This window comes from Danio rerio, chromosome 2, assembly GCF_049306965.1.
Source record: "Danio rerio strain Tuebingen ecotype United States chromosome 2, GRCz12tu, whole genome shotgun sequence".
Lineage (NCBI taxonomy): Eukaryota > Metazoa > Chordata > Actinopteri > Cypriniformes > Danionidae > Danio > Danio rerio.
Window position 1 is genome coordinate 23,510,713 of NC_133177.1, and position 22,526 is coordinate 23,533,238.

General features: G+C 34.2%; 2 protein-coding genes across 16 annotated transcripts in view; one reads left to right on the forward strand and one right to left on the reverse strand.

Annotated features, from left to right (window-relative positions):
- Positions 1–2,468, reverse strand: part of frrs1a (ferric-chelate reductase 1a) — a 29,309-nt gene extending 26,841 nt beyond the window's left edge. Inside the window, exon 1 of the mRNA XM_068213824.2 lies at positions 1,258–2,468. The gene's annotated coding sequence lies outside the window, so the exon portion shown is untranslated. The remainder of the gene's footprint in view (positions 1–1,257) is intronic.
- Positions 1,593–22,526, forward strand: part of agla (amylo-alpha-1, 6-glucosidase, 4-alpha-glucanotransferase a) — a 54,861-nt gene continuing 33,927 nt past the window's right edge. For 3 of the 15 annotated variants that reach the window (XR_012388746.1, XM_005163617.5, XM_005163618.5), the window contains exons 1-12: positions 1,593–1,652; positions 2,615–2,760; positions 5,226–5,436; positions 6,475–6,644; positions 8,257–8,460; positions 16,602–16,783; positions 16,859–16,970; positions 19,068–19,194; positions 19,281–19,383; positions 19,993–20,090; positions 20,195–20,334; positions 21,894–22,081. Coding sequence is in view for 13 of the 15 variants with exons in the window: in XM_005163617.5 (XP_005163674.1) it covers positions 2,682–2,760; positions 5,226–5,436; positions 6,475–6,644; positions 8,257–8,460; positions 16,602–16,783; positions 16,859–16,970; positions 19,068–19,194; positions 19,281–19,383; positions 19,993–20,090; positions 20,195–20,334; positions 21,894–22,081 (1,614 nt within the window). In the remaining 2 variants the exon portion in view is untranslated. Of the gene's footprint in view, positions 2,397–2,509; positions 2,540–2,614; positions 2,761–5,225; positions 5,437–6,474; positions 6,645–8,256; positions 8,461–16,601; positions 16,784–16,858; positions 16,971–19,067; positions 19,195–19,280; positions 19,384–19,992; positions 20,091–20,194; positions 20,335–21,893; positions 22,082–22,526 lie in introns of all 15 variants that reach the window. The other 12 variants (XM_073920048.1, XM_068224754.2, XM_073920035.1 and 9 more) reach the window with 7 other exon arrangements.

Genomic DNA, 22,526 nt, shown 5'->3' on the forward strand with positions numbered 1-22,526 from the left:
ATAGTCTACATTGCACCAGTGTTTCTTAACCATGTTCTTGTAGGACCACCGACACTACATGTTTTGGATGTCTCCTTTGTCTGTCACACCTATTACAGGTCTTTCAGTCTTTGTTAATGAGCTGATGAACAGAATCAGGTGTGTTTGGCTAAGGAAGGAGACATGGAAAATATGCAGAGCTGGTGGTCCTCCATGAACGTGGTTGAGAAACACTGTATTACATCATCTATTGTTTAACAAACAAAACAATGTGTAAGAGCAACTCCATGCAAATTTCAACCTTGACATGAAAAAAAATTATGTTTTCGTCAAAATATCCATTTCTGCATTTGTTTGTGTAAGCAAGTATTTAACAGTGCTTTAAAAATACTCAAAAATGTCTCTATTAATGTTTTCAAACTATTATATTTGATTTACCAAAATCAAGCAAGTGCCAGTTTTACAAATGTAACATCCATATAAGAGATGTTGCATGCATAACGAAACTTTTTCCAGAAAATGTCAAATAAAATTACATCTATTGTTTTTGTTCTATATTGTGCCAACTCTTATCCTTTTGATTAGCATGGTGTTTTGGGGTTGTGCAGTTTAATTCATACAATTTCTACAAAATATGTGGCTTATTTTTTTCGTTGCATCCATAAAGCATTTTATTTTCATTCATCTTCTTCTTCTTCGGCTTAGTCCCTTTATTAATCTGGGGTCGCCACAGCGGAATGAACCACCAACTTATCCAGCACTTGTTTTACGCACCAGATACCCTTCCAGCTGCAACACATCTCTGGGAAACATCCATACACACTCATACCCATTTCACCTGTACACCATGTCTTTGGACTGTGGGGGAAACCGGAGCACCCGGAGGAAACCCACGAACACAGGGAGAACATGCAAACTCCACACAAAAATGCCAACTGAACCAGCCGAGGCTCAAACCAGCCACCTTCTTGCTGTGAGGCAACAGCACTACCTACTACGCCACTGCATCGCCCCGCATTTTATTTTCCTCATTTAATATATAAAAAAATGTTTATAGATTGATATTTTTTCTGATCTCTGTGGTCAGTTGTTTTGGAAAATATAAACAGATGTCCCAGTACAATGTTATACCTTCTCTGTGAATTTATGTTTTGAGATTTTACTGCAAATGTCACATCCATAATGCTGGAATTGCTTGTATCGTCTCTTTTAATGTACATATTATAATAGCAAAGTCAATGAAGGTTTAAGAAATTCAAAAGAAAGCCCTGCTCTTACCTTGTCAGCAACCTGTCTGCTCAGGTAATGCTGGAAGATAATAATTTATAGTGTACGTGAATGGGCGGATCATGACACGTTTGAAGACTGAAAGCCTTCCACCACACGATGGAGACAAATTCTGAAACAGTCTAGGAAGTTTGTTTTGTTTTCATACATACAATGGGTTGTTCAAATAACATAGCACGAGAAGTGAAAATTTCAACGTTTAATCACCTAATTTTCATAATCATACACTGACTACCTAAAAATATTTCATGAAAATTGGTGCCTCGTATTAGTGTATTTACGGTAGGGGGAAGCGAATTACAGACGTGCACAAACACACACGCCTCCTTCATACTGGTCAGCGACAGGAACGTCCTTACAAAGCCGAAAACAGGAGAAATATACCGGTGTGTTTTAACCCTCGTGCTTTTCAACACTGTAGTGTCGTGCAAAAATGATCGAATTGTTTATATCCGCTGAGATTCTGGATTGTCGTGCACCAGAAGAGGTCATTATGCATGCACTAATGTGTGTCGGCTTGCTGACCTATTCATTTAAAATAGCCTAGCTTGGCCTTTATGGGCTAGATTCTTAACCTCGAGTAGTCTGAGTTAGAGGATACTTTTTTGGCCGCGACTTTAAATACCAGTCATGTTTACTAGTGATGATGGGATGTCCGACTCATTTTCGACAGGCGGTTCTTTTGAACTGTTTGTTTTAAAGGAATCGATTCAATTATTCATTTTAGCTCTTAGTGTAAGTACTGCATAAGTGCTGTAGTGTAGACAACTGCTATGGATGTTTAAATTAAGTGTGTCAATGATGTTGTGATTCAGTTTGTTGCAGATATGATTTGCCTAAACAGTTGCGAATACTCAAATTTACAAAATAAACTGCTTATCGTGCAACTGAATGTAGTTTATTTATGAATTTCGACTCTGAAAATAGCCTAACATAGGCGAATTGTTTATTAAGTGCCAGTGTTCTCTGCGCATAACGACTCATTTCACAAGGAACTGGTTGAAGCAAATGAAGTGATTCGACTCGTATGAACGATTTGTTCATGAATCGGACAGCGCAAAAACTAGTGGTCATGGTGCATTGACCGTAGAAAGCATATACGTACGGATACTAACCTTGATAATTTTGAGGTATATTTATTCAAATCTATCTGGTAGTTTGGCGTTGTTTTGCTCACTTGTTGTGCTATGGTTTGTGGCTGTTGCATTCACTGTATCATGTTGCAATCATTTATTTTGTACAGGAAGCTGTTGCAACTCAAGATTCAGAAGCTGTAAGGCTTCTGTTCATTTAAATTAAATGCCATCTTTTGTAAAATGTGTATTTTTTCACTTTGCTTAATTTTCAGTGGAGGGGGTCCTGATGATTTTTTGCTCTCCGTTGTATTAAGGACGTGCTAAAATAAGGAGGGCATCATGACAGCTAAACAAACAAGAGTGATGGTCCTCAATGACATGGAGAAACTCGACAGGACTCTCTTCCGTCTGGACCAAGGCAAGTATTTCATCATATTTTGACCCAGTACGTTGTCCTGACAGTGTGTTGTGTGATATTTTGACCAGTCGTTTACGTGCGGAACGTTTGTGGTTATTTATAGATGCTATGGGGCTCACAGGAGCCAACTTTGTTGAATATCTTTATATCCATTCATGCACTAATAAATAGCAGAAGAGATTGGCACTGAATAATGTGATGATATTGCCCCTGCTTGCTGATAATGAATGGAATTCATGGAATAAGCAAATTAATTTTGTTTGTATTTTGTTTTGTAGAAGTCTTTGTCTCATATTATAGTATTCATATCCTCAGATGCTTTTAATCAACCAAAAGAGGTGAATAAACTTTGTCTAATTACTCATTTGAAGAGAAAAAAGTTTAGTCTAGTGGAAAATGCTTTGCTTCTGTAATCTAGTCAATTTTATATATATATATATATATATATATATATATATATATATATATATATATATATATATATATATATATATATATATATATATATATAATCATTATCATTTTTGGGTAGCATTTCCCCCCTTCTTTAAAATAATACTCTTCTAAAGTAAAAAGAACATTAATTTGAAGTAGCATGTCAATGCCATGGTGTAATTATTTCTAATTAATCATTACTGTGAAAGGACACAGAATATACACTATTACAGTGTTGTTATCTTTTACCACCACTGTAATATGGCTGCACTGCCAATAGCAGAGCTTTAATTGGGATACATTTATTTTATTTTTTATTCCATTTCATGAGATTTGTGGAACTTTCTAATAAGAGATTAACTGATATGACATATAGTTTTATAATATCTAACATATTCATGAGACTTCTCTAGACTTTTTACATTCATCCTATACACTAGCCAACAGTTTTTATCATCAATATGGTAAAACCTTAATAACATCTAAAACTATTTTTTTCTCTTAAAATTAACTTCATATTATAGGATAGAATCATGTCCAATATTAATCCTCTATAACAGGAATATTCAAACTGCAGGGAATTCCAAAGTTGTTTGAGGACATGTTAAAATAAATATAAAATATTGAATGAATCATTTAATAAATCAAATTAAAATAATCAAATGTTTTATTAAAAAGACATACATTTGTAATAACTGAAACAAATATATAAATCAGTCAATCAGATAATTACAAAAAATGCAATAGGCTCTATGCACAGCTTGAGTTTTAAAGCCAGTGTTTAAAGCTTCCGGTGAAAGCTTAATGTGACTTTTCAATTACACAAGGCTGTTTTTACAGCATCAATGTTGTAAAGTAAATACAATACATTCAGTTAAATAGACTTAAGCATTTATTTAGTTGTTCAAGCGTAAAACGAGATGAAAGACCGTCGTAACCACTAGCCTCAGTAGCAAAAGGCTAGCGCAGAAATTGCATTGTAAATTCTGGGGTAAAATAATATAGACATGGCGAAGGGAAATAGAATTTAATGCAGTGCTTGATGTTTGGCCTGATACCCACTTTATATCATATATCTAACAGGCTGTGAAGATGGCTGATTTTTAAAGAAATCAGATCTTAAACATGACAATTTTGTAATGGAAAAAGGCAGTTCATCAGAAGCCCAGGGGTGCCTGGCTGAAAATTAAAAGTTTGTGTGCATATAGCCCATTAAGTACATTTTATTTTAAATAAAAAATATCTAAATTAAATACTCTAAATTTTATATTATGAAAATAAAAATAAGTAGAAAACATTTTATGAACATTTTAGACCCATATTCTGTGTATAAATTGAGTCTTTCTGCAAGAAACTAATTTTTTTTTTTTTTATGAATTCATGTTAAGAAAACAAATCATTTAAAAGGTTTTACAAGATGCTTTACATGTTGTTATTATTATTTTGCATTAAGACAAATTGTCGAAAAGGAGTGATTGAGTGATATAAGAAAAAAAAAACCTTAAAAATATTATTAAAATATATTAAAAATACATTTATAAAAAAGTATAAAAGGTGCATTTTAGAATTTTTGGGCCCCATGGCTGGAATTGCTTAGGGTTCCGGAATCACTAAATCTGCCCCTGGGTGTACCTCATAGGAGAGTGATCATATTTGTTGGGTCTTTGTGTCCAAAAGAATAAAAAACATTTTAGTTTGTTTTTGATTTAAGGGCATGCAATTTGACATTATTAAATGTCATTCACTTTTTGTGAAGAAAAAACCTTTAAGAGCATTCAGTGCATTATGAAACCTATTAAAATGCTGTCATAACGATTTTAGCTTGGAATATTATTTTGCACAAGTTGTTGAAACGCATATTTGTATGAAAAAATATTTTTTTAAGTGTTTGATTTGAAAAAATACTTTTGCCAGTGTCATGTTAGGGGTACAATTTCCATCATCACTTTTATAAATGAATAAATTATTTTAACCCCAAATGAACAAAGTCTTATTTTGTGAAGTGTACCTTTTGTTGTGTTTTTCCTCAGGGTTTGAGCTCCAATTTCGTCTGGGTCCCACTCTTCAAGGGAAACATGTACGTGTTTACACCAACTACCCCACAGAAGGCGAGCGCTTTGATCGCCAAAAGTTTCATGCATTAGACTGGATTAACCCTACTGCAAGAGAAGATGATTCAGACAAGTTCTGCACACTTGACCTCAAGATTTCAGGCTCGTACCAGTATTATTTTGGCCACGGGTGAGTCACCTTGATAAAATAAATAACATATATTCAAAATTTTTATTGGGTTAAAACTACATATGTGCTTGCTCATTTAATATTATTTTTACTATTCTATTTTTAAATTAAACATTTAAGATGTACAATATTAGAATATATGTATAAACAAATTCTTCAATGCTAATAAAGCGAAATTTCCACCATGATCTTAACTACGTCTGAATTATTTAAATGGTTTTAAATAATTCAAATGAATTAAAACAACAAACAATATAAGTACTTAGCAACACAAATTAAAAACTTTATTGTGAGAAAAAAAATATTCCAGTGATTAAATCATCACAGATAATTGCTTAATTACTTTAATAAAATAACATAAATTCTGCTTTTTTGTTGTTAAAACTGCACAACATGTGCTTGCTCATTTATTATTATATTTTTTTAAACAATTTCTTTTTAAATTATATATCCTGGAATACTCTTAAGTCTGAACTTAAAATATCTGAGATCATCCCAATCAAATCTTTTTGCTCTATCCTTTTTCACAAGCAACAACAGTATTGTAATGTGGTATAGATGAACAACTAAACTGTATTTTTTATATTATCTTAAATTTCTATTTATTATTATTTATTTTTTTTATTTTAATATTTTTTTATAAGTCATGTGTTGCGGGCCTCTTGGCCAGGTCACCCTTGTAAATGAGATTTCGATCTCAATGGGTTTTTATCTGTTTAAATAAAGAAACATATATACATTTAAAATATATTAGAATATTTAAAAAATAATTCTTCAAAGCTAATAAAGCAAAAATTCCACCATGATCATATTTCTAAATTATTTAAATGTTTTTTTTGTTTGTTTTTTTTCAATTGAAAAGCAATATAAGTATTTAGCAACACAAATAAAAAAAATTCAGTGAGGGAAAAAAGTAGTTCCACACCTATCACAGGTGATTGGTTAATAAAAAAAACATATTCTACGTTATTTATTTGTTTGTTAAAGCTTCACAACATGTGCTTGCTCATTTATTCTGAATATTTTTTTATTCTTCAGTGGTGATGAGAAGTCTGGTGGTGGATATATTGTGGTGGACCCAGTGCTCAGGGTAGGAGCAGATAACCATGTCTTGCCCCTGGACTGCATCACTATTCAGACATACCTTTCCAAATGCCTCGGGCCCCTGGATGAGTGGTCAGACAGGCTAAGGGTCGCCAAAGAGGCAGGTAAGAGACGGTCTGCGCTAATGTATTAGTTAAACAGTACTGCTTCTCAATTATTTAATGTTCAACTTGAACTGTTTAGCTAGATTTGAACTTCTCTTATCTCTTTCTCTGCAGTTTATTTGTTTTCATGCACAAATCAATAACCATGCTGAAACTCAACAAATAATGTAAATAGGTTAAGTCAGTACAAGTTAGTCAAGCACTTAACTGAATGATTTCACTGTGTAATTTCTGAATTATGACAGCATATAATTATGCATTACTTGAAAATTTGGTCCCACTTTATATTAAGTGGCCTTAACTAATATGTACTTACACAGGAATTAATAGTTTGTTACAATGTACTTATTGTGTAAATACATGTATTTACTGTGTACTTATGCTTTATTAAATACATGGATGTAATTGCATCTGTAATTAACTTTTGTAATTACATTTGTAAATACACTGTTGACCACCCCTTACACCTTAACCCACCCTTAAACCTACCCATGCCACCAAACCTGTCCATAACCCAACCTTTATCACAACTTAAAAGCACTACAAGTGCTCTCAAATACATTATAAACACAGTAAATAAAAATTTTATTTATTTTTTGATGTAAGTACTTAGTAGTTAAAGACACTTAATATACAGTGGGACCGAAAATTTTAACAGTAAAGCTTATCAATGTAGAGATACATTTTTAATAGCATTTCCAGCAATCAGCAATATGCCTTTTTAGATGAAGATTAAAATGAAAAATCACTAATATTATAATTACAAATCCCAAGAATAAGGATTATAATCTCATGTGAGAAATATCTTTTTCTACTTAATTAGATTTAGGGCACTTTCACATAAGCACAAATCAAGAGAACAAGCTGTATGACATCTAGTTTCCTGATCTGATTAGTTTATTAGGTTTTCATACCTTTTTCTAGAACAATTCCAAAACAAATCATTTAATTTTTGGTACTGACTGATATGATTACTGATATCTTGAAGTATTGTCATTTCTTTTGTCATTTTTTTACACTCATACTTACACTCATACACACTTTCCATTCAAAGACACAAATCAAATTTATGAGCAAAACTGGATTATCGCATAAAAGACGTGCAAATTGAGCACTGCTTCCATCCAATGAATCAAAGCGAACAAAGTCGTCACTTCCTGATTAACTGGCGCCAAGTATCTAAAGTAAATGGAATTTATTGAGGTAGGAGAATCTGGGTGAATTTTTTTCCTTATCTAATAAATGATTTAAGAACAGACAAATGCCGTCATGCAATAAGTGCGTTATGGAGTTTGAAGGTATCATACGCGGAGCACAGACGCTCTTAACAGTTCTGGATGTAATAATTAATATAATAACATTAATACTGAAACGGTTAATGCTTAACATACCGGGGTCACTTGACTCCACACATAGTAGGAAAAGTAATTGAAAAAATAAAGGACCTGGAAAAATTTGACCGATTATAAATTCTGATTATCGATTTTGATTACTTTTTGATTATATGCCCAGCCCAAGAATTGCATTAAAAAAAAAAATTAACATCAATTTGGTATATAACTGAAATACTTGATTATTTATTATTCAATGTAACTGATTTAATATTTTTTAGGGTACAACATGATTCACTTTACACCACTGCAGACGCTGGGTGAGTCTCGCTCCTGTTACTCTCTGGCAGATCAGCTGGAGCTCAACCCAGACTTCTCTCCTTCGGGACAAACGTACACCTGGACAGATGCTGGCAACCTGGTGGAGAAGCTAAAGAATGAGTGGAATATGCTTTGCATCACGGATGTGGTTTATAATCATACAGGTGTGTGTTTAAATTTGTTTTATATACAATCTTTTCTATTCATCTTTTTCAAAACATGAATACTGTGTGTTAAATGATGTGCTGTACTTCCTGTTTGGCAAAGTTCCATTCAAAAGAACTGAAACTAATCATTTTAAATAATAAGGTTGTGCTGCGTATAATCCATATACAGTTTAAGGCAGTTTAAGTGATTAGAAATAACAATTTTTTTCAAATATTTCCCAAGTGAACAGAGATTTTTTTATTTTTATTTTAAAACATAATAGTTTAAATAACTACTTTAGGATAACTATATATTTTTTGTCTTCGTTATGATGACAGTACATAAATTAACAAGTTATTTTACAAGAGATTAGTATTCAGCTAAAAGTGCTATTTAAAGGCTTAACTAAGTAAATTAGGTTAACTAAACAAGTCATTGGACAACAATGGTTTGTTTTGTTGCTAATTAAAAAAAAAATTCAGAGGACTAAAAATACTGAACTTAAAATATAATGGTAAATATATAAATTATAAGACATTGATATAATTATAAGTGCAGTAGGACTTTTGCCTTCAACTGTTCATTGTGAAAACTAAATGAGAGTTTATGCATTTGGCTTTGTGCTTTACACCTGCGGCTAAAGCGTTTCTGAGTGTGTTTTGTTCCTCCAGTCTATTTTCTCTTTGTATTCCCTACAGCAGTGTTTCTCAACCACGTTCCTGGAGGATCACCAGCTCTGCAGATTTTCCATGGCTGCGTTTGAAACCGCATACTTCCATAATATATAGTGTGCTAAAATCAGTATGCTAGCTGAGTAGTATTGCCGAATTCATAGAATTCAAAAATCAGTATGGGAAAAGTACCCACATGACCTACTACGTCCAGCGAGATTCTGAAGTGCGCATCCCATGCATTCTGCGCTATCCCATGATACCCCAAGAGAGAATTCATAAATGGGGGTGAAGTGACACAACTCACCAGGGTAGGTCACGTGATCATGACAAAATGGCGGATGTAATACATTTGAATTATATTCATTCTACTCTCATTCATACTGTATAGAACGTATTTTTAGAATGGCCGAGTAGTACGTTTCAATTCAAATGCAGTACCTACTGAGTAGTAGGCGGTTTCAGACGCAGCCCATGTCTTTTTAACCAAACACACCTGATTCAGCTCATTAGCAGAATCTGAAACACCTGAAATGGGTGTGACAGACAAAGGAGACACCCAACACATGCTGTGTTTGTGGTCATCCAGGAGCGTGGTTAAGAAACACTGCCCTACAGTACAGTATTATAATGTATAATACAGTATAGTAATATTTAGCACATCTGTAATATTGCTTCAGAAAGGATTGTTTGAGTTTTGGGGGTTATTGCCGAAAGTAATTTGTGAAATCAAATAAGATAAATATATTGTGAGGAGAATAATGACACCTCACTGTACCCAGTTGTTAAAACATTTCACTTGTTTACAGTTTAATGTAAATGAGCTATATGCACAGCGCATGTTTTTCAGTCAGTGACAAACTTTCACTTAAAGGTTGAAGTGAAGTTTTAATTTCATAAGGCTCCTTTTACAGCTTTAATAATGTAATTTAATAATATTATAATCAGTTAAATGGACGTACGCATTTATTTAGCTGTTCAAGCAAAAATTAAGTAAATGAAGAGATGAAAATATGTGGTAAAATAAATTTCTGTATTTTAAAGACATGCCGCTGAAAAATGGAATTTAATTCAGTGGTTCTTGTCTTGTCTGAGACACACTTTATATCATATCTCAGTCAGGCAGTCAAGATTATACATTTTTTTTAATGTCATTTTTTTTTAGTGTTTATTTCACCTATTTTTGGGACAGGACTGTGGATGTTACAGACAGGAAAGCATTGGGAGGAGAGATAGGGGAAGTATCAGCAAAGGACCTTGAGCCGGGAATTGAACTTAGGTCGCTGTGAGCACCACGGTGCTATATGTTGACCTATTACTTTTCTGGATTGCTCCAGGATTCATTTCATATATTTGTTTATGATAAGCATCTTTAACTTTTTTTCATTTTTAGCATTATAAACTCTAAATGATGTATAATAAAGCCCAAAGTGTCTTCTTTCCAAAGATACATGAACTGTAGTTGTAAACCAAATTATTCAGGAATGTTAGTGTTTTAGTTTGAGAAGGTCATTTTTGAGAAAGTGCCTCTGACGGTGAGGGACAGAAGGACACTGAAATAACCTCAGAAACCTTTTTTGCAGAAATCTCAATGTGCATGCTTTCTTCATCAAATTTGAAATATAATGAGACACTTGGCTTTCAAGGCAAAACAAATATTGAGTAAAACATTTTAGCACAATTTATATTTTTCTCATTACTTTATGATGTATAACTTTTTATATTTTTTAAAATTCAAAGTGTCCTCTTCCAATCATACACATTTTTGTTTGTAGTTCACTGGGTTCAAGAACTGTTACTATTTAAAGTTAGGTAGGTAAGTCCCCAAAAGTGATTGCTGGCTAATAGGTTAACCACTAGGTTATTGCTGCCAACCAAGATCATGGATTTTTAAAGAAACCAGATCTTGAAAGCTGCAATTTTATAATGGCATTCCATAATTCACGAAGTGAAGTTTGTTTATAAACTAATTTCGAGAGGATCACGTGCTTATGATTTATCACGGCCGGTCTCGTATTAGCTAATCATTATCTTCCAATCATATGAGCCTTAAGCTACTATAAAGAACCGCAGTTTTCAGTCCACATTATCTTCGTTTGGAAGAAACCCCCCTTCCTCCCCTATTCTCCTCCTTGACATTTGATTGGGCGGCACGGTGGCCCAGTGGTTAGCACTGAGAGCCTCACAGCAAGAACACCACTGGCCTAGTTTCGCCTAGCCGGTGGGAGTTTCTGTGAGGAGTTTGTATGTTCTCCCCGTGTTCGCGTGGGTTTTCCCCGGGCTCTCCGGTTTCCTCCCACCATCTAAAGACATACATCACGCTCAAGAACCATGCACGCTCTAGCCCCTTCTCAGATGTTCCCTTTGCTATCGCAGTCGGGGAGTTCTGAGATCCACCGAGCTCAGGCTCCCCTCCAGCTCTGCGAACGGGGGGGAGCCCTGGGCTCGAGGATCCCTTGAGCTCGGGGCTCTCTCCCGGGACAGCATGCCAAACAAGCTTTGATAGATCATTGGCTAAGTGTGAACTCTTGAAAAGAATCATAGGGCGTAGGGAAAAGGTGGATTAGGTTTTGAGATATTTTATACTTTTTTAAAACTTTTTAAATGTATTTATGTATTAGCATCATGTTTATTTAAAGAAGAATTGGCGAATTCAATAAACAATTCAGTACCACACTCACAGTACTCGCCCAAAAAGTATTGCATGTCAGTTATGCGTTTGTAGTATCCAGTTGTAGTGGGTTCTTCTCTTCTCCTTTGGAAAAGGCCACAACTCCAAAGTGACTGGCTGTAATCTTCTGTAAGCCCCCAACTGAAAGCCTTTGCATTGACTTCTGTTCTAAAAATAGTTTATTTACAGAGCTATCGGTGCAACATTTGGCCTGTCTTGTGTACTGTAGCACTGTGCTGTGGTTCAGCTGTTGTTTGGTGCTGCTAGCAAGACTCTATATGTGAGCAGAATACTAAAGAGAAACTTTTAACATGTTCATTTAGACGCAGTGTCTATGGCTTGAGGTTTAGAGAAGACTATTGTGTTTACTGACTTCTGAGTGCAGGAGAATTAGACCTTTTCTTTGTTTTAGTTTTCTCACTGTGCACAGAGTAGGCAGGCTTCATAGGAAGCAAAGTTCATAGTTCAGTGTTTCTACCGGAGCTCAGCGCAGCTAAAGGTCAGAGAGTGTGTGTGTGTGATGCCTTATCTGGAGCTGTGTGAAGAGGCCGCACAAGTTTAGTGTGGTATAATTGTGTACACCACGTTAAAAAGATTTGTTTTTATTTAATTTGTTTATTTTAATCAGTTAATATATTGCTATATTTCTGCAAAACAGATCTCTAAAAGTCCATATTTAAAATTTATATCCACATTAGGAATCTGATAATCCAATCTGATAATCCATTAAACCAAAATGCTAAACCAATATTAACAAAAATACTCAACAAAGCTCAATTTGTTTAATTTTATATACAGCAAAAACAACATAATTGCTGTTATAATTGCTGTTATATAATTTTAGTCTAATGTTTTGAAGTTTATAATAGGGCTTGAATTTTGTATAAAGTGCTTGGAACTGCTTGTAAATGCAGTTGTATTGCTTTCCTAATAATATATCTTATTAAATAGGTAATAATAATTAACTATTTAAATAAATTTGTAAAATCTTAATAAAGTGAGTAAATAACAGTTATTCAATGTTGGGCTTGGGTTAAACATGCCATCAGGGCTGTAGCCATAGATATTTTCATGTATATATCTATAGGCCAGAGCAAGCTAAACTGGCGCTTAAGACAAACGATGATCATGCCACCCTCAACCCGAAAGTGAAAATTGCAGATGAAACTGAAGAAGGGGGTGGGAGGTGTGGGGCAGTTGGGTCGGTTGTCGAGATGCCGCCCTCACTACCGCCTAGGTCACCTCTATGGACGCACTACTATATTATATTATAGAATAATTGAACAAATACAGTACCATCTAATATAATGTGATGAAGTATTGTATGTATATGTATGTAAAATTGTAATTTATTACTTGGGCAGTGCGATATTGGAAAAAAACAAAACCTGACGTTGCGATATTTTTTTCTGCCATAAACAGTTGAAGTCAGAATTATTAGCCCCTCTGAATTATTAGATGGCTTGTTTATTTTTTCCCCCAATTTCTGTTTAACGGAGAGAAGATTTCTTCAACACATTTCTAAACATAATAGTTTTAATAACTCATTTCTAATAACTGATTTATTTTAACTTTGTCATGATGACAGTAAATAATATTTGACTAGATATTTTTCAAGACACTTGAATACAGCTTAAAGTGACATTTAAAGGCTTAACTAGATTAATTAGGTTAACTAGGCAGGTTAGGGAAATAAGGCAAGTTATTGTATAACGATAGTTTGCTCTGTAGATTATTGAGAAAAAATTTGCTAATTATTAGCTAAAGGGCTACTAATTTTGTCCCTAAAATGTTTTGTAAAAATTTAAAACTGCTTTTATTCTAGCCGAAATAAAACAAAAAAGATTGTTTTCAGAAGAAAAAATATTATCAGACATACTGTGAAAATGTCCTTCCTCTGTTAAACATCATTTGGGAAAAAAAAAAAAAAAAAAAAAAATCAAAGTGGGCTATAATTCTGACTTCAACTGTATATTGAGATATGAATATAATTTAGTTTTAAACAACTCTATTTGGGAAGAATTCAATATTTTACATTGATAGCGAGTGCATCTCCATAAAATATGATAAATCATAATCTAACAATACTGAGGTACATAAATTAAATAATCTAATGTAAAATACGACTGAATACCGTAGTCAACATTGGAAGTGGATCACAACCTTCATCAAAGTTGTCCTAAAACTAAAAACCTTTATTCTTATTTGAAGAAAAAAATCTACTTTAAATGTTGACTACTGTAGTTTTTGTTGTATAAATAATAAGACCTGTGAAGAGATGATGCCAACCATCAAGGACTTCTAGAGGTATCCATAATCCTGGACCAGGCTGTATCATGAGCAGATGCTGTGGCAGTCATGAGGATTGGAGATCATGAGACTAATTCTTGAAAGATCCCAGTGACAGACAAGTCGCTGCATTGATCCTATAGGCAGCCTAAACACATGCAGCTTCTTCACGTTGGACTTCAACCGTTCTCCAGCCTCCGTTGCTTAGACTGCAGCTCTGCACAAGAAGTTTGGCCAGAGGAGAAGTGGTCATGCCCAACTGAGCCTGGTTTCTCCTGTTTTTTTGTTTTTTTTTTCCTTTACTTTCGTCATTTGGTGAAGTTTGTTCCTCACCACTGTCGCCACTGGCTTGCTTGGTTTGGGACTTGTGGAGCTGCACATCGATGGATTTGCTCTTCAGTGTTTTGATTTTTAGCAGTTAAAATTAAACCGCACTGAACTGAAATAAACTGAACTACAACTCTGAAAACTGGACTGACAGTTTAGAACTTTTTTGTTAAGCTGCTTTGACACAATCTACATTGTTAAAGCGCTATAGAAATGATGAAATAAAGAAAGTCTTTGCATGTTTTCTGAACTATGTTTTTGGTTAATTATAATACCAAAGTGATATTGCAAATCCTGCGATGTACTATTTACATTTATAAATAGCAATATCGATGCTGACACAACATATTGTGCAGTGGAAGTGTTTAAAATTGATTTTAGAAAAGGTGTAAGAACCATACATACAGTATTTGAAATTTTTTTTTATTTTTTCCATTTTTATTTATTGCTCGGATTTGAAAGCTGAATTTTCAGCAGTCATTTTAAGAGTCTTTAGTATCATAAAATCTTACTGAAATCATTCTAATATGTTTGATGCAAAATTAGGCATGGCTCGGTATCACATTCTTAGGGTATGATAACCTTGGATAAAAATGTCATGCTTTCTCTGTATGTGATTACTGCTATAAAATATATTATTTTTAAATGTTTGGGTAAAAAACAAACTCTTTGAACACAATATATATATATATATATATATATATATATATATATATATATATATATATATATATATATATATATATATATATATATATATATATATATATATATATATATATATATATATATATATATATATATATATTAAGAAACATTTAAATATTTTGTTACAGTAAACATGTCAGCCTTAATTATTAAAATGAATATAGACTTCTGCTGTCTTCATTTGTTTCAAAAACACAGATTTCTTTACATGTTAAAATGGTATCTTTGGATATAATAATAATAATTTTATATAGTGCTTTTTTCTGGACACTCAAAGCGCTTTACACATTGGGGGGAATCTCCTTATCAACCACTAGTGTGCAGTATCTACCTGGATGACGTGACAGCAGGCATATTTCACCAGACCACACCGCACACCACACACCAGTTGATTGGTGGAGAGGAGACAGAGTGATGAAGCCAATTATGATATGGGGATGTATGGACAGTGGCAAAATTTGGCCAGGTTGCTGGAATAAAATCCTAGGACATCCTGGGATTTTTAACAACCACAGAGAGTTAGGACCTCAGTTTATTGTCTCATCTCTCACTGAGCAGTATAGAGTCCCCATCACTATACTGGGCATCAGGACCCACACAGACCACAGGTTGACCACCCCCTGCTGGTCTCATTAACACCACTCCTGGCAGCAGCATAGCTTTCCCATGTGGTCTCCCATCCAGGAATTGACCAGGCGCAGGCCTGCTTAGTTTCAGTGGGCGACCATGTGAGAGTTGCAGAGAGCTAGCTGCCAGCTAATGGTCATCATAATCTTAAATCCTTGAAAGTTTATAATATTGGGATTTTTTTTAAAAAAGCTATAGCTATATAAAAGCAAGCTATATCTTTTCTGCTGGAGATACTGTTGTTCTAAAAACAAACAAAAACAAAAAACTAATAAAACAATCTTGAATATTTATCAGAAATATTTCCCAAATGATGTTTAACAGAGCAAGGAAATTTTCACAGTATGTCTGATAATATTTATTCTTCTGGAGAAAGTCTTATTTGTTTTGTTTCGGCTAGAAAGAAAGCAGTTTTATTTAAAAAAAAAAAACATTTTAAGGTCAAAATTGTCAGCCCCTTTAAGCTACATTTTTTCTATAGTTTACAGAACAAACCATCGATATACAATGACTTGCCTAATTACCCTAACCTGCCTAGTTAACCTAATTAACCTAGTTAAGCCTTTAAATATCACTTTAAGCTGTATAAAAGTGTCTTGAAAAATATCTAGTCAAATATTATTTACTGTCATCATGGCAAAAATTAAATAAATCCGTTATTAGAAATGAGTAATTAAAACTATTATGTTTAGAAATGTGTTCTAAAAATCTTCTCTAAGTTAAACAGAAATTGGGGGGGAAAATAAACAAGCGGTCTAATAATTCAGGGGGGCTAATAATTCTGACTTCAACTGTACATTCATGTTTGTTTATTTATTTATTCATGTCTGACAGTGTCCATTGTTTTTTTCCCCTCCTCTCTCAGCTTCTAACAGCAAATGGATTAAGAAGCATCCAGAGTGTGGTTATAACCTGGTAAACTCTCCTCATCTGAAACCGGCCTGGGTGCTGGACAGAGCCCTGTGGCACGTCACCTGTGCTATAGCTGATGGCAAATATGAAGATCGTGGTCTGCCAGCTCTCATCCAGGATCACCCACACCTCCATGTAAGCTATTCAGCAACTGATGAAGCCATAGAAAAGAAAAATATAATGCGCTGTTCATTTCTGTTTTCCCACCAGGCCATTCGAGGAGTTCTCTGGCAGGAGGTGTTTCCCAAGATCAAACTGTGGGAATTCTTCCAAGTTAAAATAGAGGCGCTGGTGGAGCAGTTCAGAGCTTTACTTCAGAGCGGTAAGTTCCTGGAAGGTCCTCAGACATGCATGTTAAAGGCATAGTTCACCCAAAAAGGGCAATTATGTCACTATTTACTCACTCTTCATCTCACTATTTATTCACCTTAAAGTGTTTCCAAATATTTAATGTTTATGAGTTTATTTCTTCTGTTAAACACAAAAGAAGATATTTTGAAGAATGCTTGTTAATGGAAGTCCTAGTTCCTAGTTTCTTCTTACTATGGAAGTTGATGGGTCTCAGCAACTAGCATTCTTCAAAATATCTTTTGTTTTGTTTAACAGAAGAACAAACTCATAAATGTTTAAAACAACACAAGGAAATGATTCAGTAATTAGAATTTTGGGGTGAACTTTCCATTCAGAGTCCCTGAAACTCTAAAAGTGAAGTTCTTAGGGGTTAAAAAGAGTTTGAAATACCTGGACAGCAATATTACTGTAGCAAACAATGTATCATTATTTGTTTTTATATTTGATTCTTTTTGGGATGTATGTAAGTTTGCGATTAAGCACATGCTTTCGGATAAAGATAATTTTACAGTTGATGTCTGAGCATGTAATCCTACAACCCCTAAAATAAGTGTCTCACATAATCATTCAAATGCTCGCTCAGATGCTAGTATTTTTATGTGGCATCCTCATATGTGGCTTGTGAAATTTGCTGATTTAAAATCTCATTATAGATTCAGATGCGCCTTAGTGCTGGTAGAATCATCATAATGAATTAAATTGGACCGCAACACAACATAAAAAGACGGTCTTTGTCAGCAAGTCAATGATAAACGGCCTTTATACTGAAACAAACTTGTAATGTTATTTTCAATTAATGAGATCCCTCTGTAGCTCAGTTAGCTCAATTTATGCATATTAATGATCAATAATAACAAATTACTATTAATAATGAATATTCAGAATTACTTTTAGTTAATTTACCAATATAAATATAACAATGACTTGTAATTACTTATTTAATTAAAAATGGAATTATAGCTACTTTACGTGAAGTAGATGAATAGAAGTTTTAACTCTAACTCAGTCTTATAAACTGAGCAAACTTTTATCTAAGTTATCATTTGTCGGAAAATAAGAAACGTGGATTCAGGTGAGTCACGAGGTACAGAAACAGGCCGTCCTTTGTGTCAGCGACCTTCTGCGATGACGTGGGGTTGTAACAGGTATTAAAAGGTATTGCTCGGATAACTCCCAGTCTCTCCTGACTGACCAATGGCGTGAGAGGAAAAGTCATGTGGTAAACTTTCTTTGTTCCTCCTTGCTGGTCTGTACCATCCCAAGACATGCAGACAAAACTATAACCCATGGTTCGACATTACACCAAGCATACAAGTTATCATCCTATGTCCCAGATCATGAGCTGTAGAATTATGTATGCAGAAGAATGACACCAAACTTGACTCTTTTAGAAATACTTAAAACATAATTCATGCATTCTTAGTTTGTCAAGTGTCTTGAAAAAGGCATGTACAGGTGTAAGAATTAAGAGAGTATTAATGAAGAGAATACAAAAGTTACAAACACATTACATGTACTTTTTGCTAAATTTTAAGATTTCATTTCAATAGTGCGTGTCTTTGTATGTGTGGGGGTTCAAAGATGGTGTTTTTTTTTTCTTTGGAATGTCTTTAAGTCACTTTCACCAGCAAACACGCTGGCACCAGGTGTCATAAACTCACGTAGAATGAACCCAGACCCTTTTAGGGCTAACAATGGAATTTCACCTCCAGACTGTATGTTGCACCTCACATCTTTTCTGATGTAAATGGCTGCAAAGTGCATTTCAGTGACCAAAAAGGATTTACAAATCAACTTTATGATTGATCTGCTTAAGATTAAATCTTAGATATGTAGATTCTGATGGCAAAGAAATCACCACACCAACTTGGTGTTTGCCAAATAAATGTAGTCAAGGCTTTTATGCAGGTTGTGTGAAAAAAAAACACCAACATCCTGCACTTGTAATTAATTTCAGAACTCTGCCTAGACTCTGCAGAAGTCCATACTTTTACAATTACCATTCATTTTGCTTAAAGTATGAGGGCTTTTAGTGTCTTTAGTGGTTTATTTGATATTGTCCATGCAGGAGCCAAACCAGACAGCAGCAAGACTGATGGCAAAAAGCAGCTGAAGATCATTCAAGACCCTCAGTACAGACGCTTTGGTAACACAGTGGACATGAACACGGCTCTAGAACTCTTTGTGCCCAATGGGTTAGTATGAACTTACGATAACCATAGACTGTTTATTATGCATTTTGTATTCAATATGCGACTTATATATTGGATTTATGTTGTAGGAACAGTCCTGGTGCCATTGAAGACTGCTGTAATTGGCTAAGGAGGAAACTGGAGGAACTCAATGGGGAGCAGTTTCATGAAGTAAAGCACCACCAGGAGCAGGTGAGTCTTTCTCTACACTTAAGGGTGCTTTGTGTACGTTTTGACTCTTTTAGATATCAGAAGTTCTATAATAAGATATTTAAGGAACATGCTAAGTGAACATGTTTATCTGTAAAACAATGCTAAAAAGTCAGTTATACTACTTTGAAAATGAGCGTTCAGTGTGGTAATGTCTGTTTTTGTTTTGGCCTGAGTAACTCTGCCAACTGCCAGTTTACCCAATTATATTTTAATATCCCGGGTTGGCCTCATGGAAAACAAAGTATTTAATGTTAGTCTTGCCTCAATGTTTGTGGACATGAATGCAAACAGATAGTAGGACAGTAGCAGCCTCTGAAAACTTTTATTAGAAAATAATATAAATATTGCAAATGCAAACATTAGCTGAGCAGCTTGTATTATAAGGCTCTATTGTCAGGCATGCTTACCCCTTCTGGTTTATTGGTGTCAATCTGGCAACCTGTGTTTGCATAAGTCATCAGAGGGTCCAGGTGAAAAAACAAAAACTCTCTCCTACATTTTGAATTCAGACTGCAATACCTGTCAATCTGCACCTTTAACTCTAATTTCAGTGTAGTCTGTACCATCATGTCATTTCTATACTTTCAGGCTACTAATTGCATTGATGGAACAGTAAGCTATGAGAGACTGGCTGACCATGGACCCAAACTGGGCCCCATCACCAGGAAACATCCACTGGTTACCAGGTTTCATGTTTTTTTTTTTTTTTTTTCATGTATTAGAGACACAAACACACAGATATGCATGTATATAATTTTAATAAGTACATATAATTTTCATTTGTATGCAGATATTTCACTTTCCCATTCGAGGAGACAACTTTGGAGCAAGATCTGGAGCTGATTAATCAACCAGAGAAGTCCTGTCACTTCCTGGCCCACAACGGGTGGGTCATGGGGGACGATCCCTTGAGGAACTTCGCTGAGCCAGGTTTGCCAGTCTTTCTTTTTAACTTATGTCTTACAGAATTTTGTAACATGCTTCTTTTTAATACTGTAGTGAATGTAGTTGTTTACATATGGAACATACAGAATATATGTGCCTTTCTTTGCACTTATTTACCTAAGATCATTTTGAGTGATGTAAACAATAACAATGGTCCTTATGCATTTCCTGTTTAACATTTTTAATTTCTGCTGCTCCCGAGAATGTAAAAAGTTTCACATATTGATAGATAATGTTATGGTAGCTGAGCTGTTTTAAAAGGAATGTATGATTAAATTGCCTCTTGTTACAGTTATGAAATACTTTGCCAACAAGCAGGAAATTTTCATGGGCATCACCACATTGAAATGGTCTATTTGTTTATCCTTATTAAAAATAACAATACCAATAAAATACATCATTTGCAATAATGTACTATTAAAAGAGCTGTTTTAGTGAAAAATATACTTTGGTAACACTTTATAATAACTACACACTATGAACCATTTATTAAGCATTAGCAAATAGTGAATTCATTATCTGTTAAGCACTAATTCTAAATTAATAGATGTTAGTATGCAGTTTATAACTGCAGCTACAAATGCTGTAATCTTGACTTATAACTACATTTATAATGTGCTTAACAACTGTACTTTCATAATTTGTTAATGATTTATTTTCCATTTCTAAATTAAGTATTGCATTACTTACAAACTAGGTATTTCAGTATAGTTGGTGTTTTTTAAGATCATTCAGAATAAGCTAGTAAATGGTTAATAAACTATTAAAATTAACATTTTATAATTCTTATTATTCAGGCATTTACCAAGTTTTACTGAGCTATATTAACTGAGCTTTATTAACTCAACTTCATCCAGTTTTGCAACCTAATCTAAAGTGAGGACCATTTATGCTTCTTAAATCCCTTATAAATGACAATTAAATGCTCAGTTAAATTCTAAACAGGATAAAATAGCATGTAAATCTCCACACTCTTCCAGATTTAGTGCTGTGACTAAATGTTTTCAAATGACAAGTACTTGATAATATATCGATAATTGAAACAACTGAAGAAAAGAAAAACAAACGTTAATATTAAACGTTAACGTTTATAAATCATTAAATTTAGACCTTCCTTGGTACTTGTTATTTTTAGATTATTGCAATAATGCTTATAATAATTCCATAAGTGACCTTAAAAAATGCAGTATCTAATATTTAAGTTAATAGTTTTCTTTGGAAAGGACACATCAAAGTAATTAAATTGTCACAGTATTTCTTGAATTATTTTATACTGTACTATTTTAAGTTTAATTCTCAAGATGACCAGTAACTATAGGTATTACTTTCTTCACAATCATCTTTTATTAATTATACCCCAGAAAAGAATTGGATTTAGGCAGTGATGTCATTCAGACTATAAACACAAGGTGGCGATATCAACACATTTTTCAAACCTTAATCATTACCAGCACTTGACAAGCCTTTTTGGCAGCAAGGTGAATCAAAAAGTCGCTTTTTCTTCTTCTTCTTCTTCTTTTCCTCCTCCTCCTCATTCTGGTCAGGCTCCAACGTCTACATCAGGAGGGAGCTGATCTGCTGGGGCGACAGCGTTAAACTGCGCTATGGCAGCGGGCCCGAGGACTGCCCCTACCTGTGGGCCCACATGCAAAAATACACCGAAATCACTGCCAAGCACTTTGTGGGAGTGCGTCTGGACAACTGCCATTCAACTCCACTGCATGTGGCTGAGGTACTGCTTTAGTGTCAAAAGATGCATTATTGCTTTTGGCTAGACTGCAGATGAATAACCTGTTTGAGATTAACTACGTGTAAAGATGAAAATTAGACAAGGGGGGGCAGGATTGATTTTTCTTTTTTTTTCTCTCTACACACATTTTTATACGACGAGCTCGTTAGTTACTGTCTTGGTTAGTGCATTTTGGCTGATGACGATCCCCCTCCACCCATTGATCTGTCTTTTGCTGTACTTTACATTAAGAAATATTGAGTGTGGCTTATTTTCAATTGTATGTGCAATGATATATTGGTGATGGTATAAGGGTCATGCTATTCACTTGACGGCTTCTCCAGTTTCCAATTTTTTATTTTTTTATTTTTTACATTACAAAAGTTTTTAAGGATTTTACATTTTAGCTGACAAGTGTGGATGTTTGAATAGTAAAACTCTCTAACAT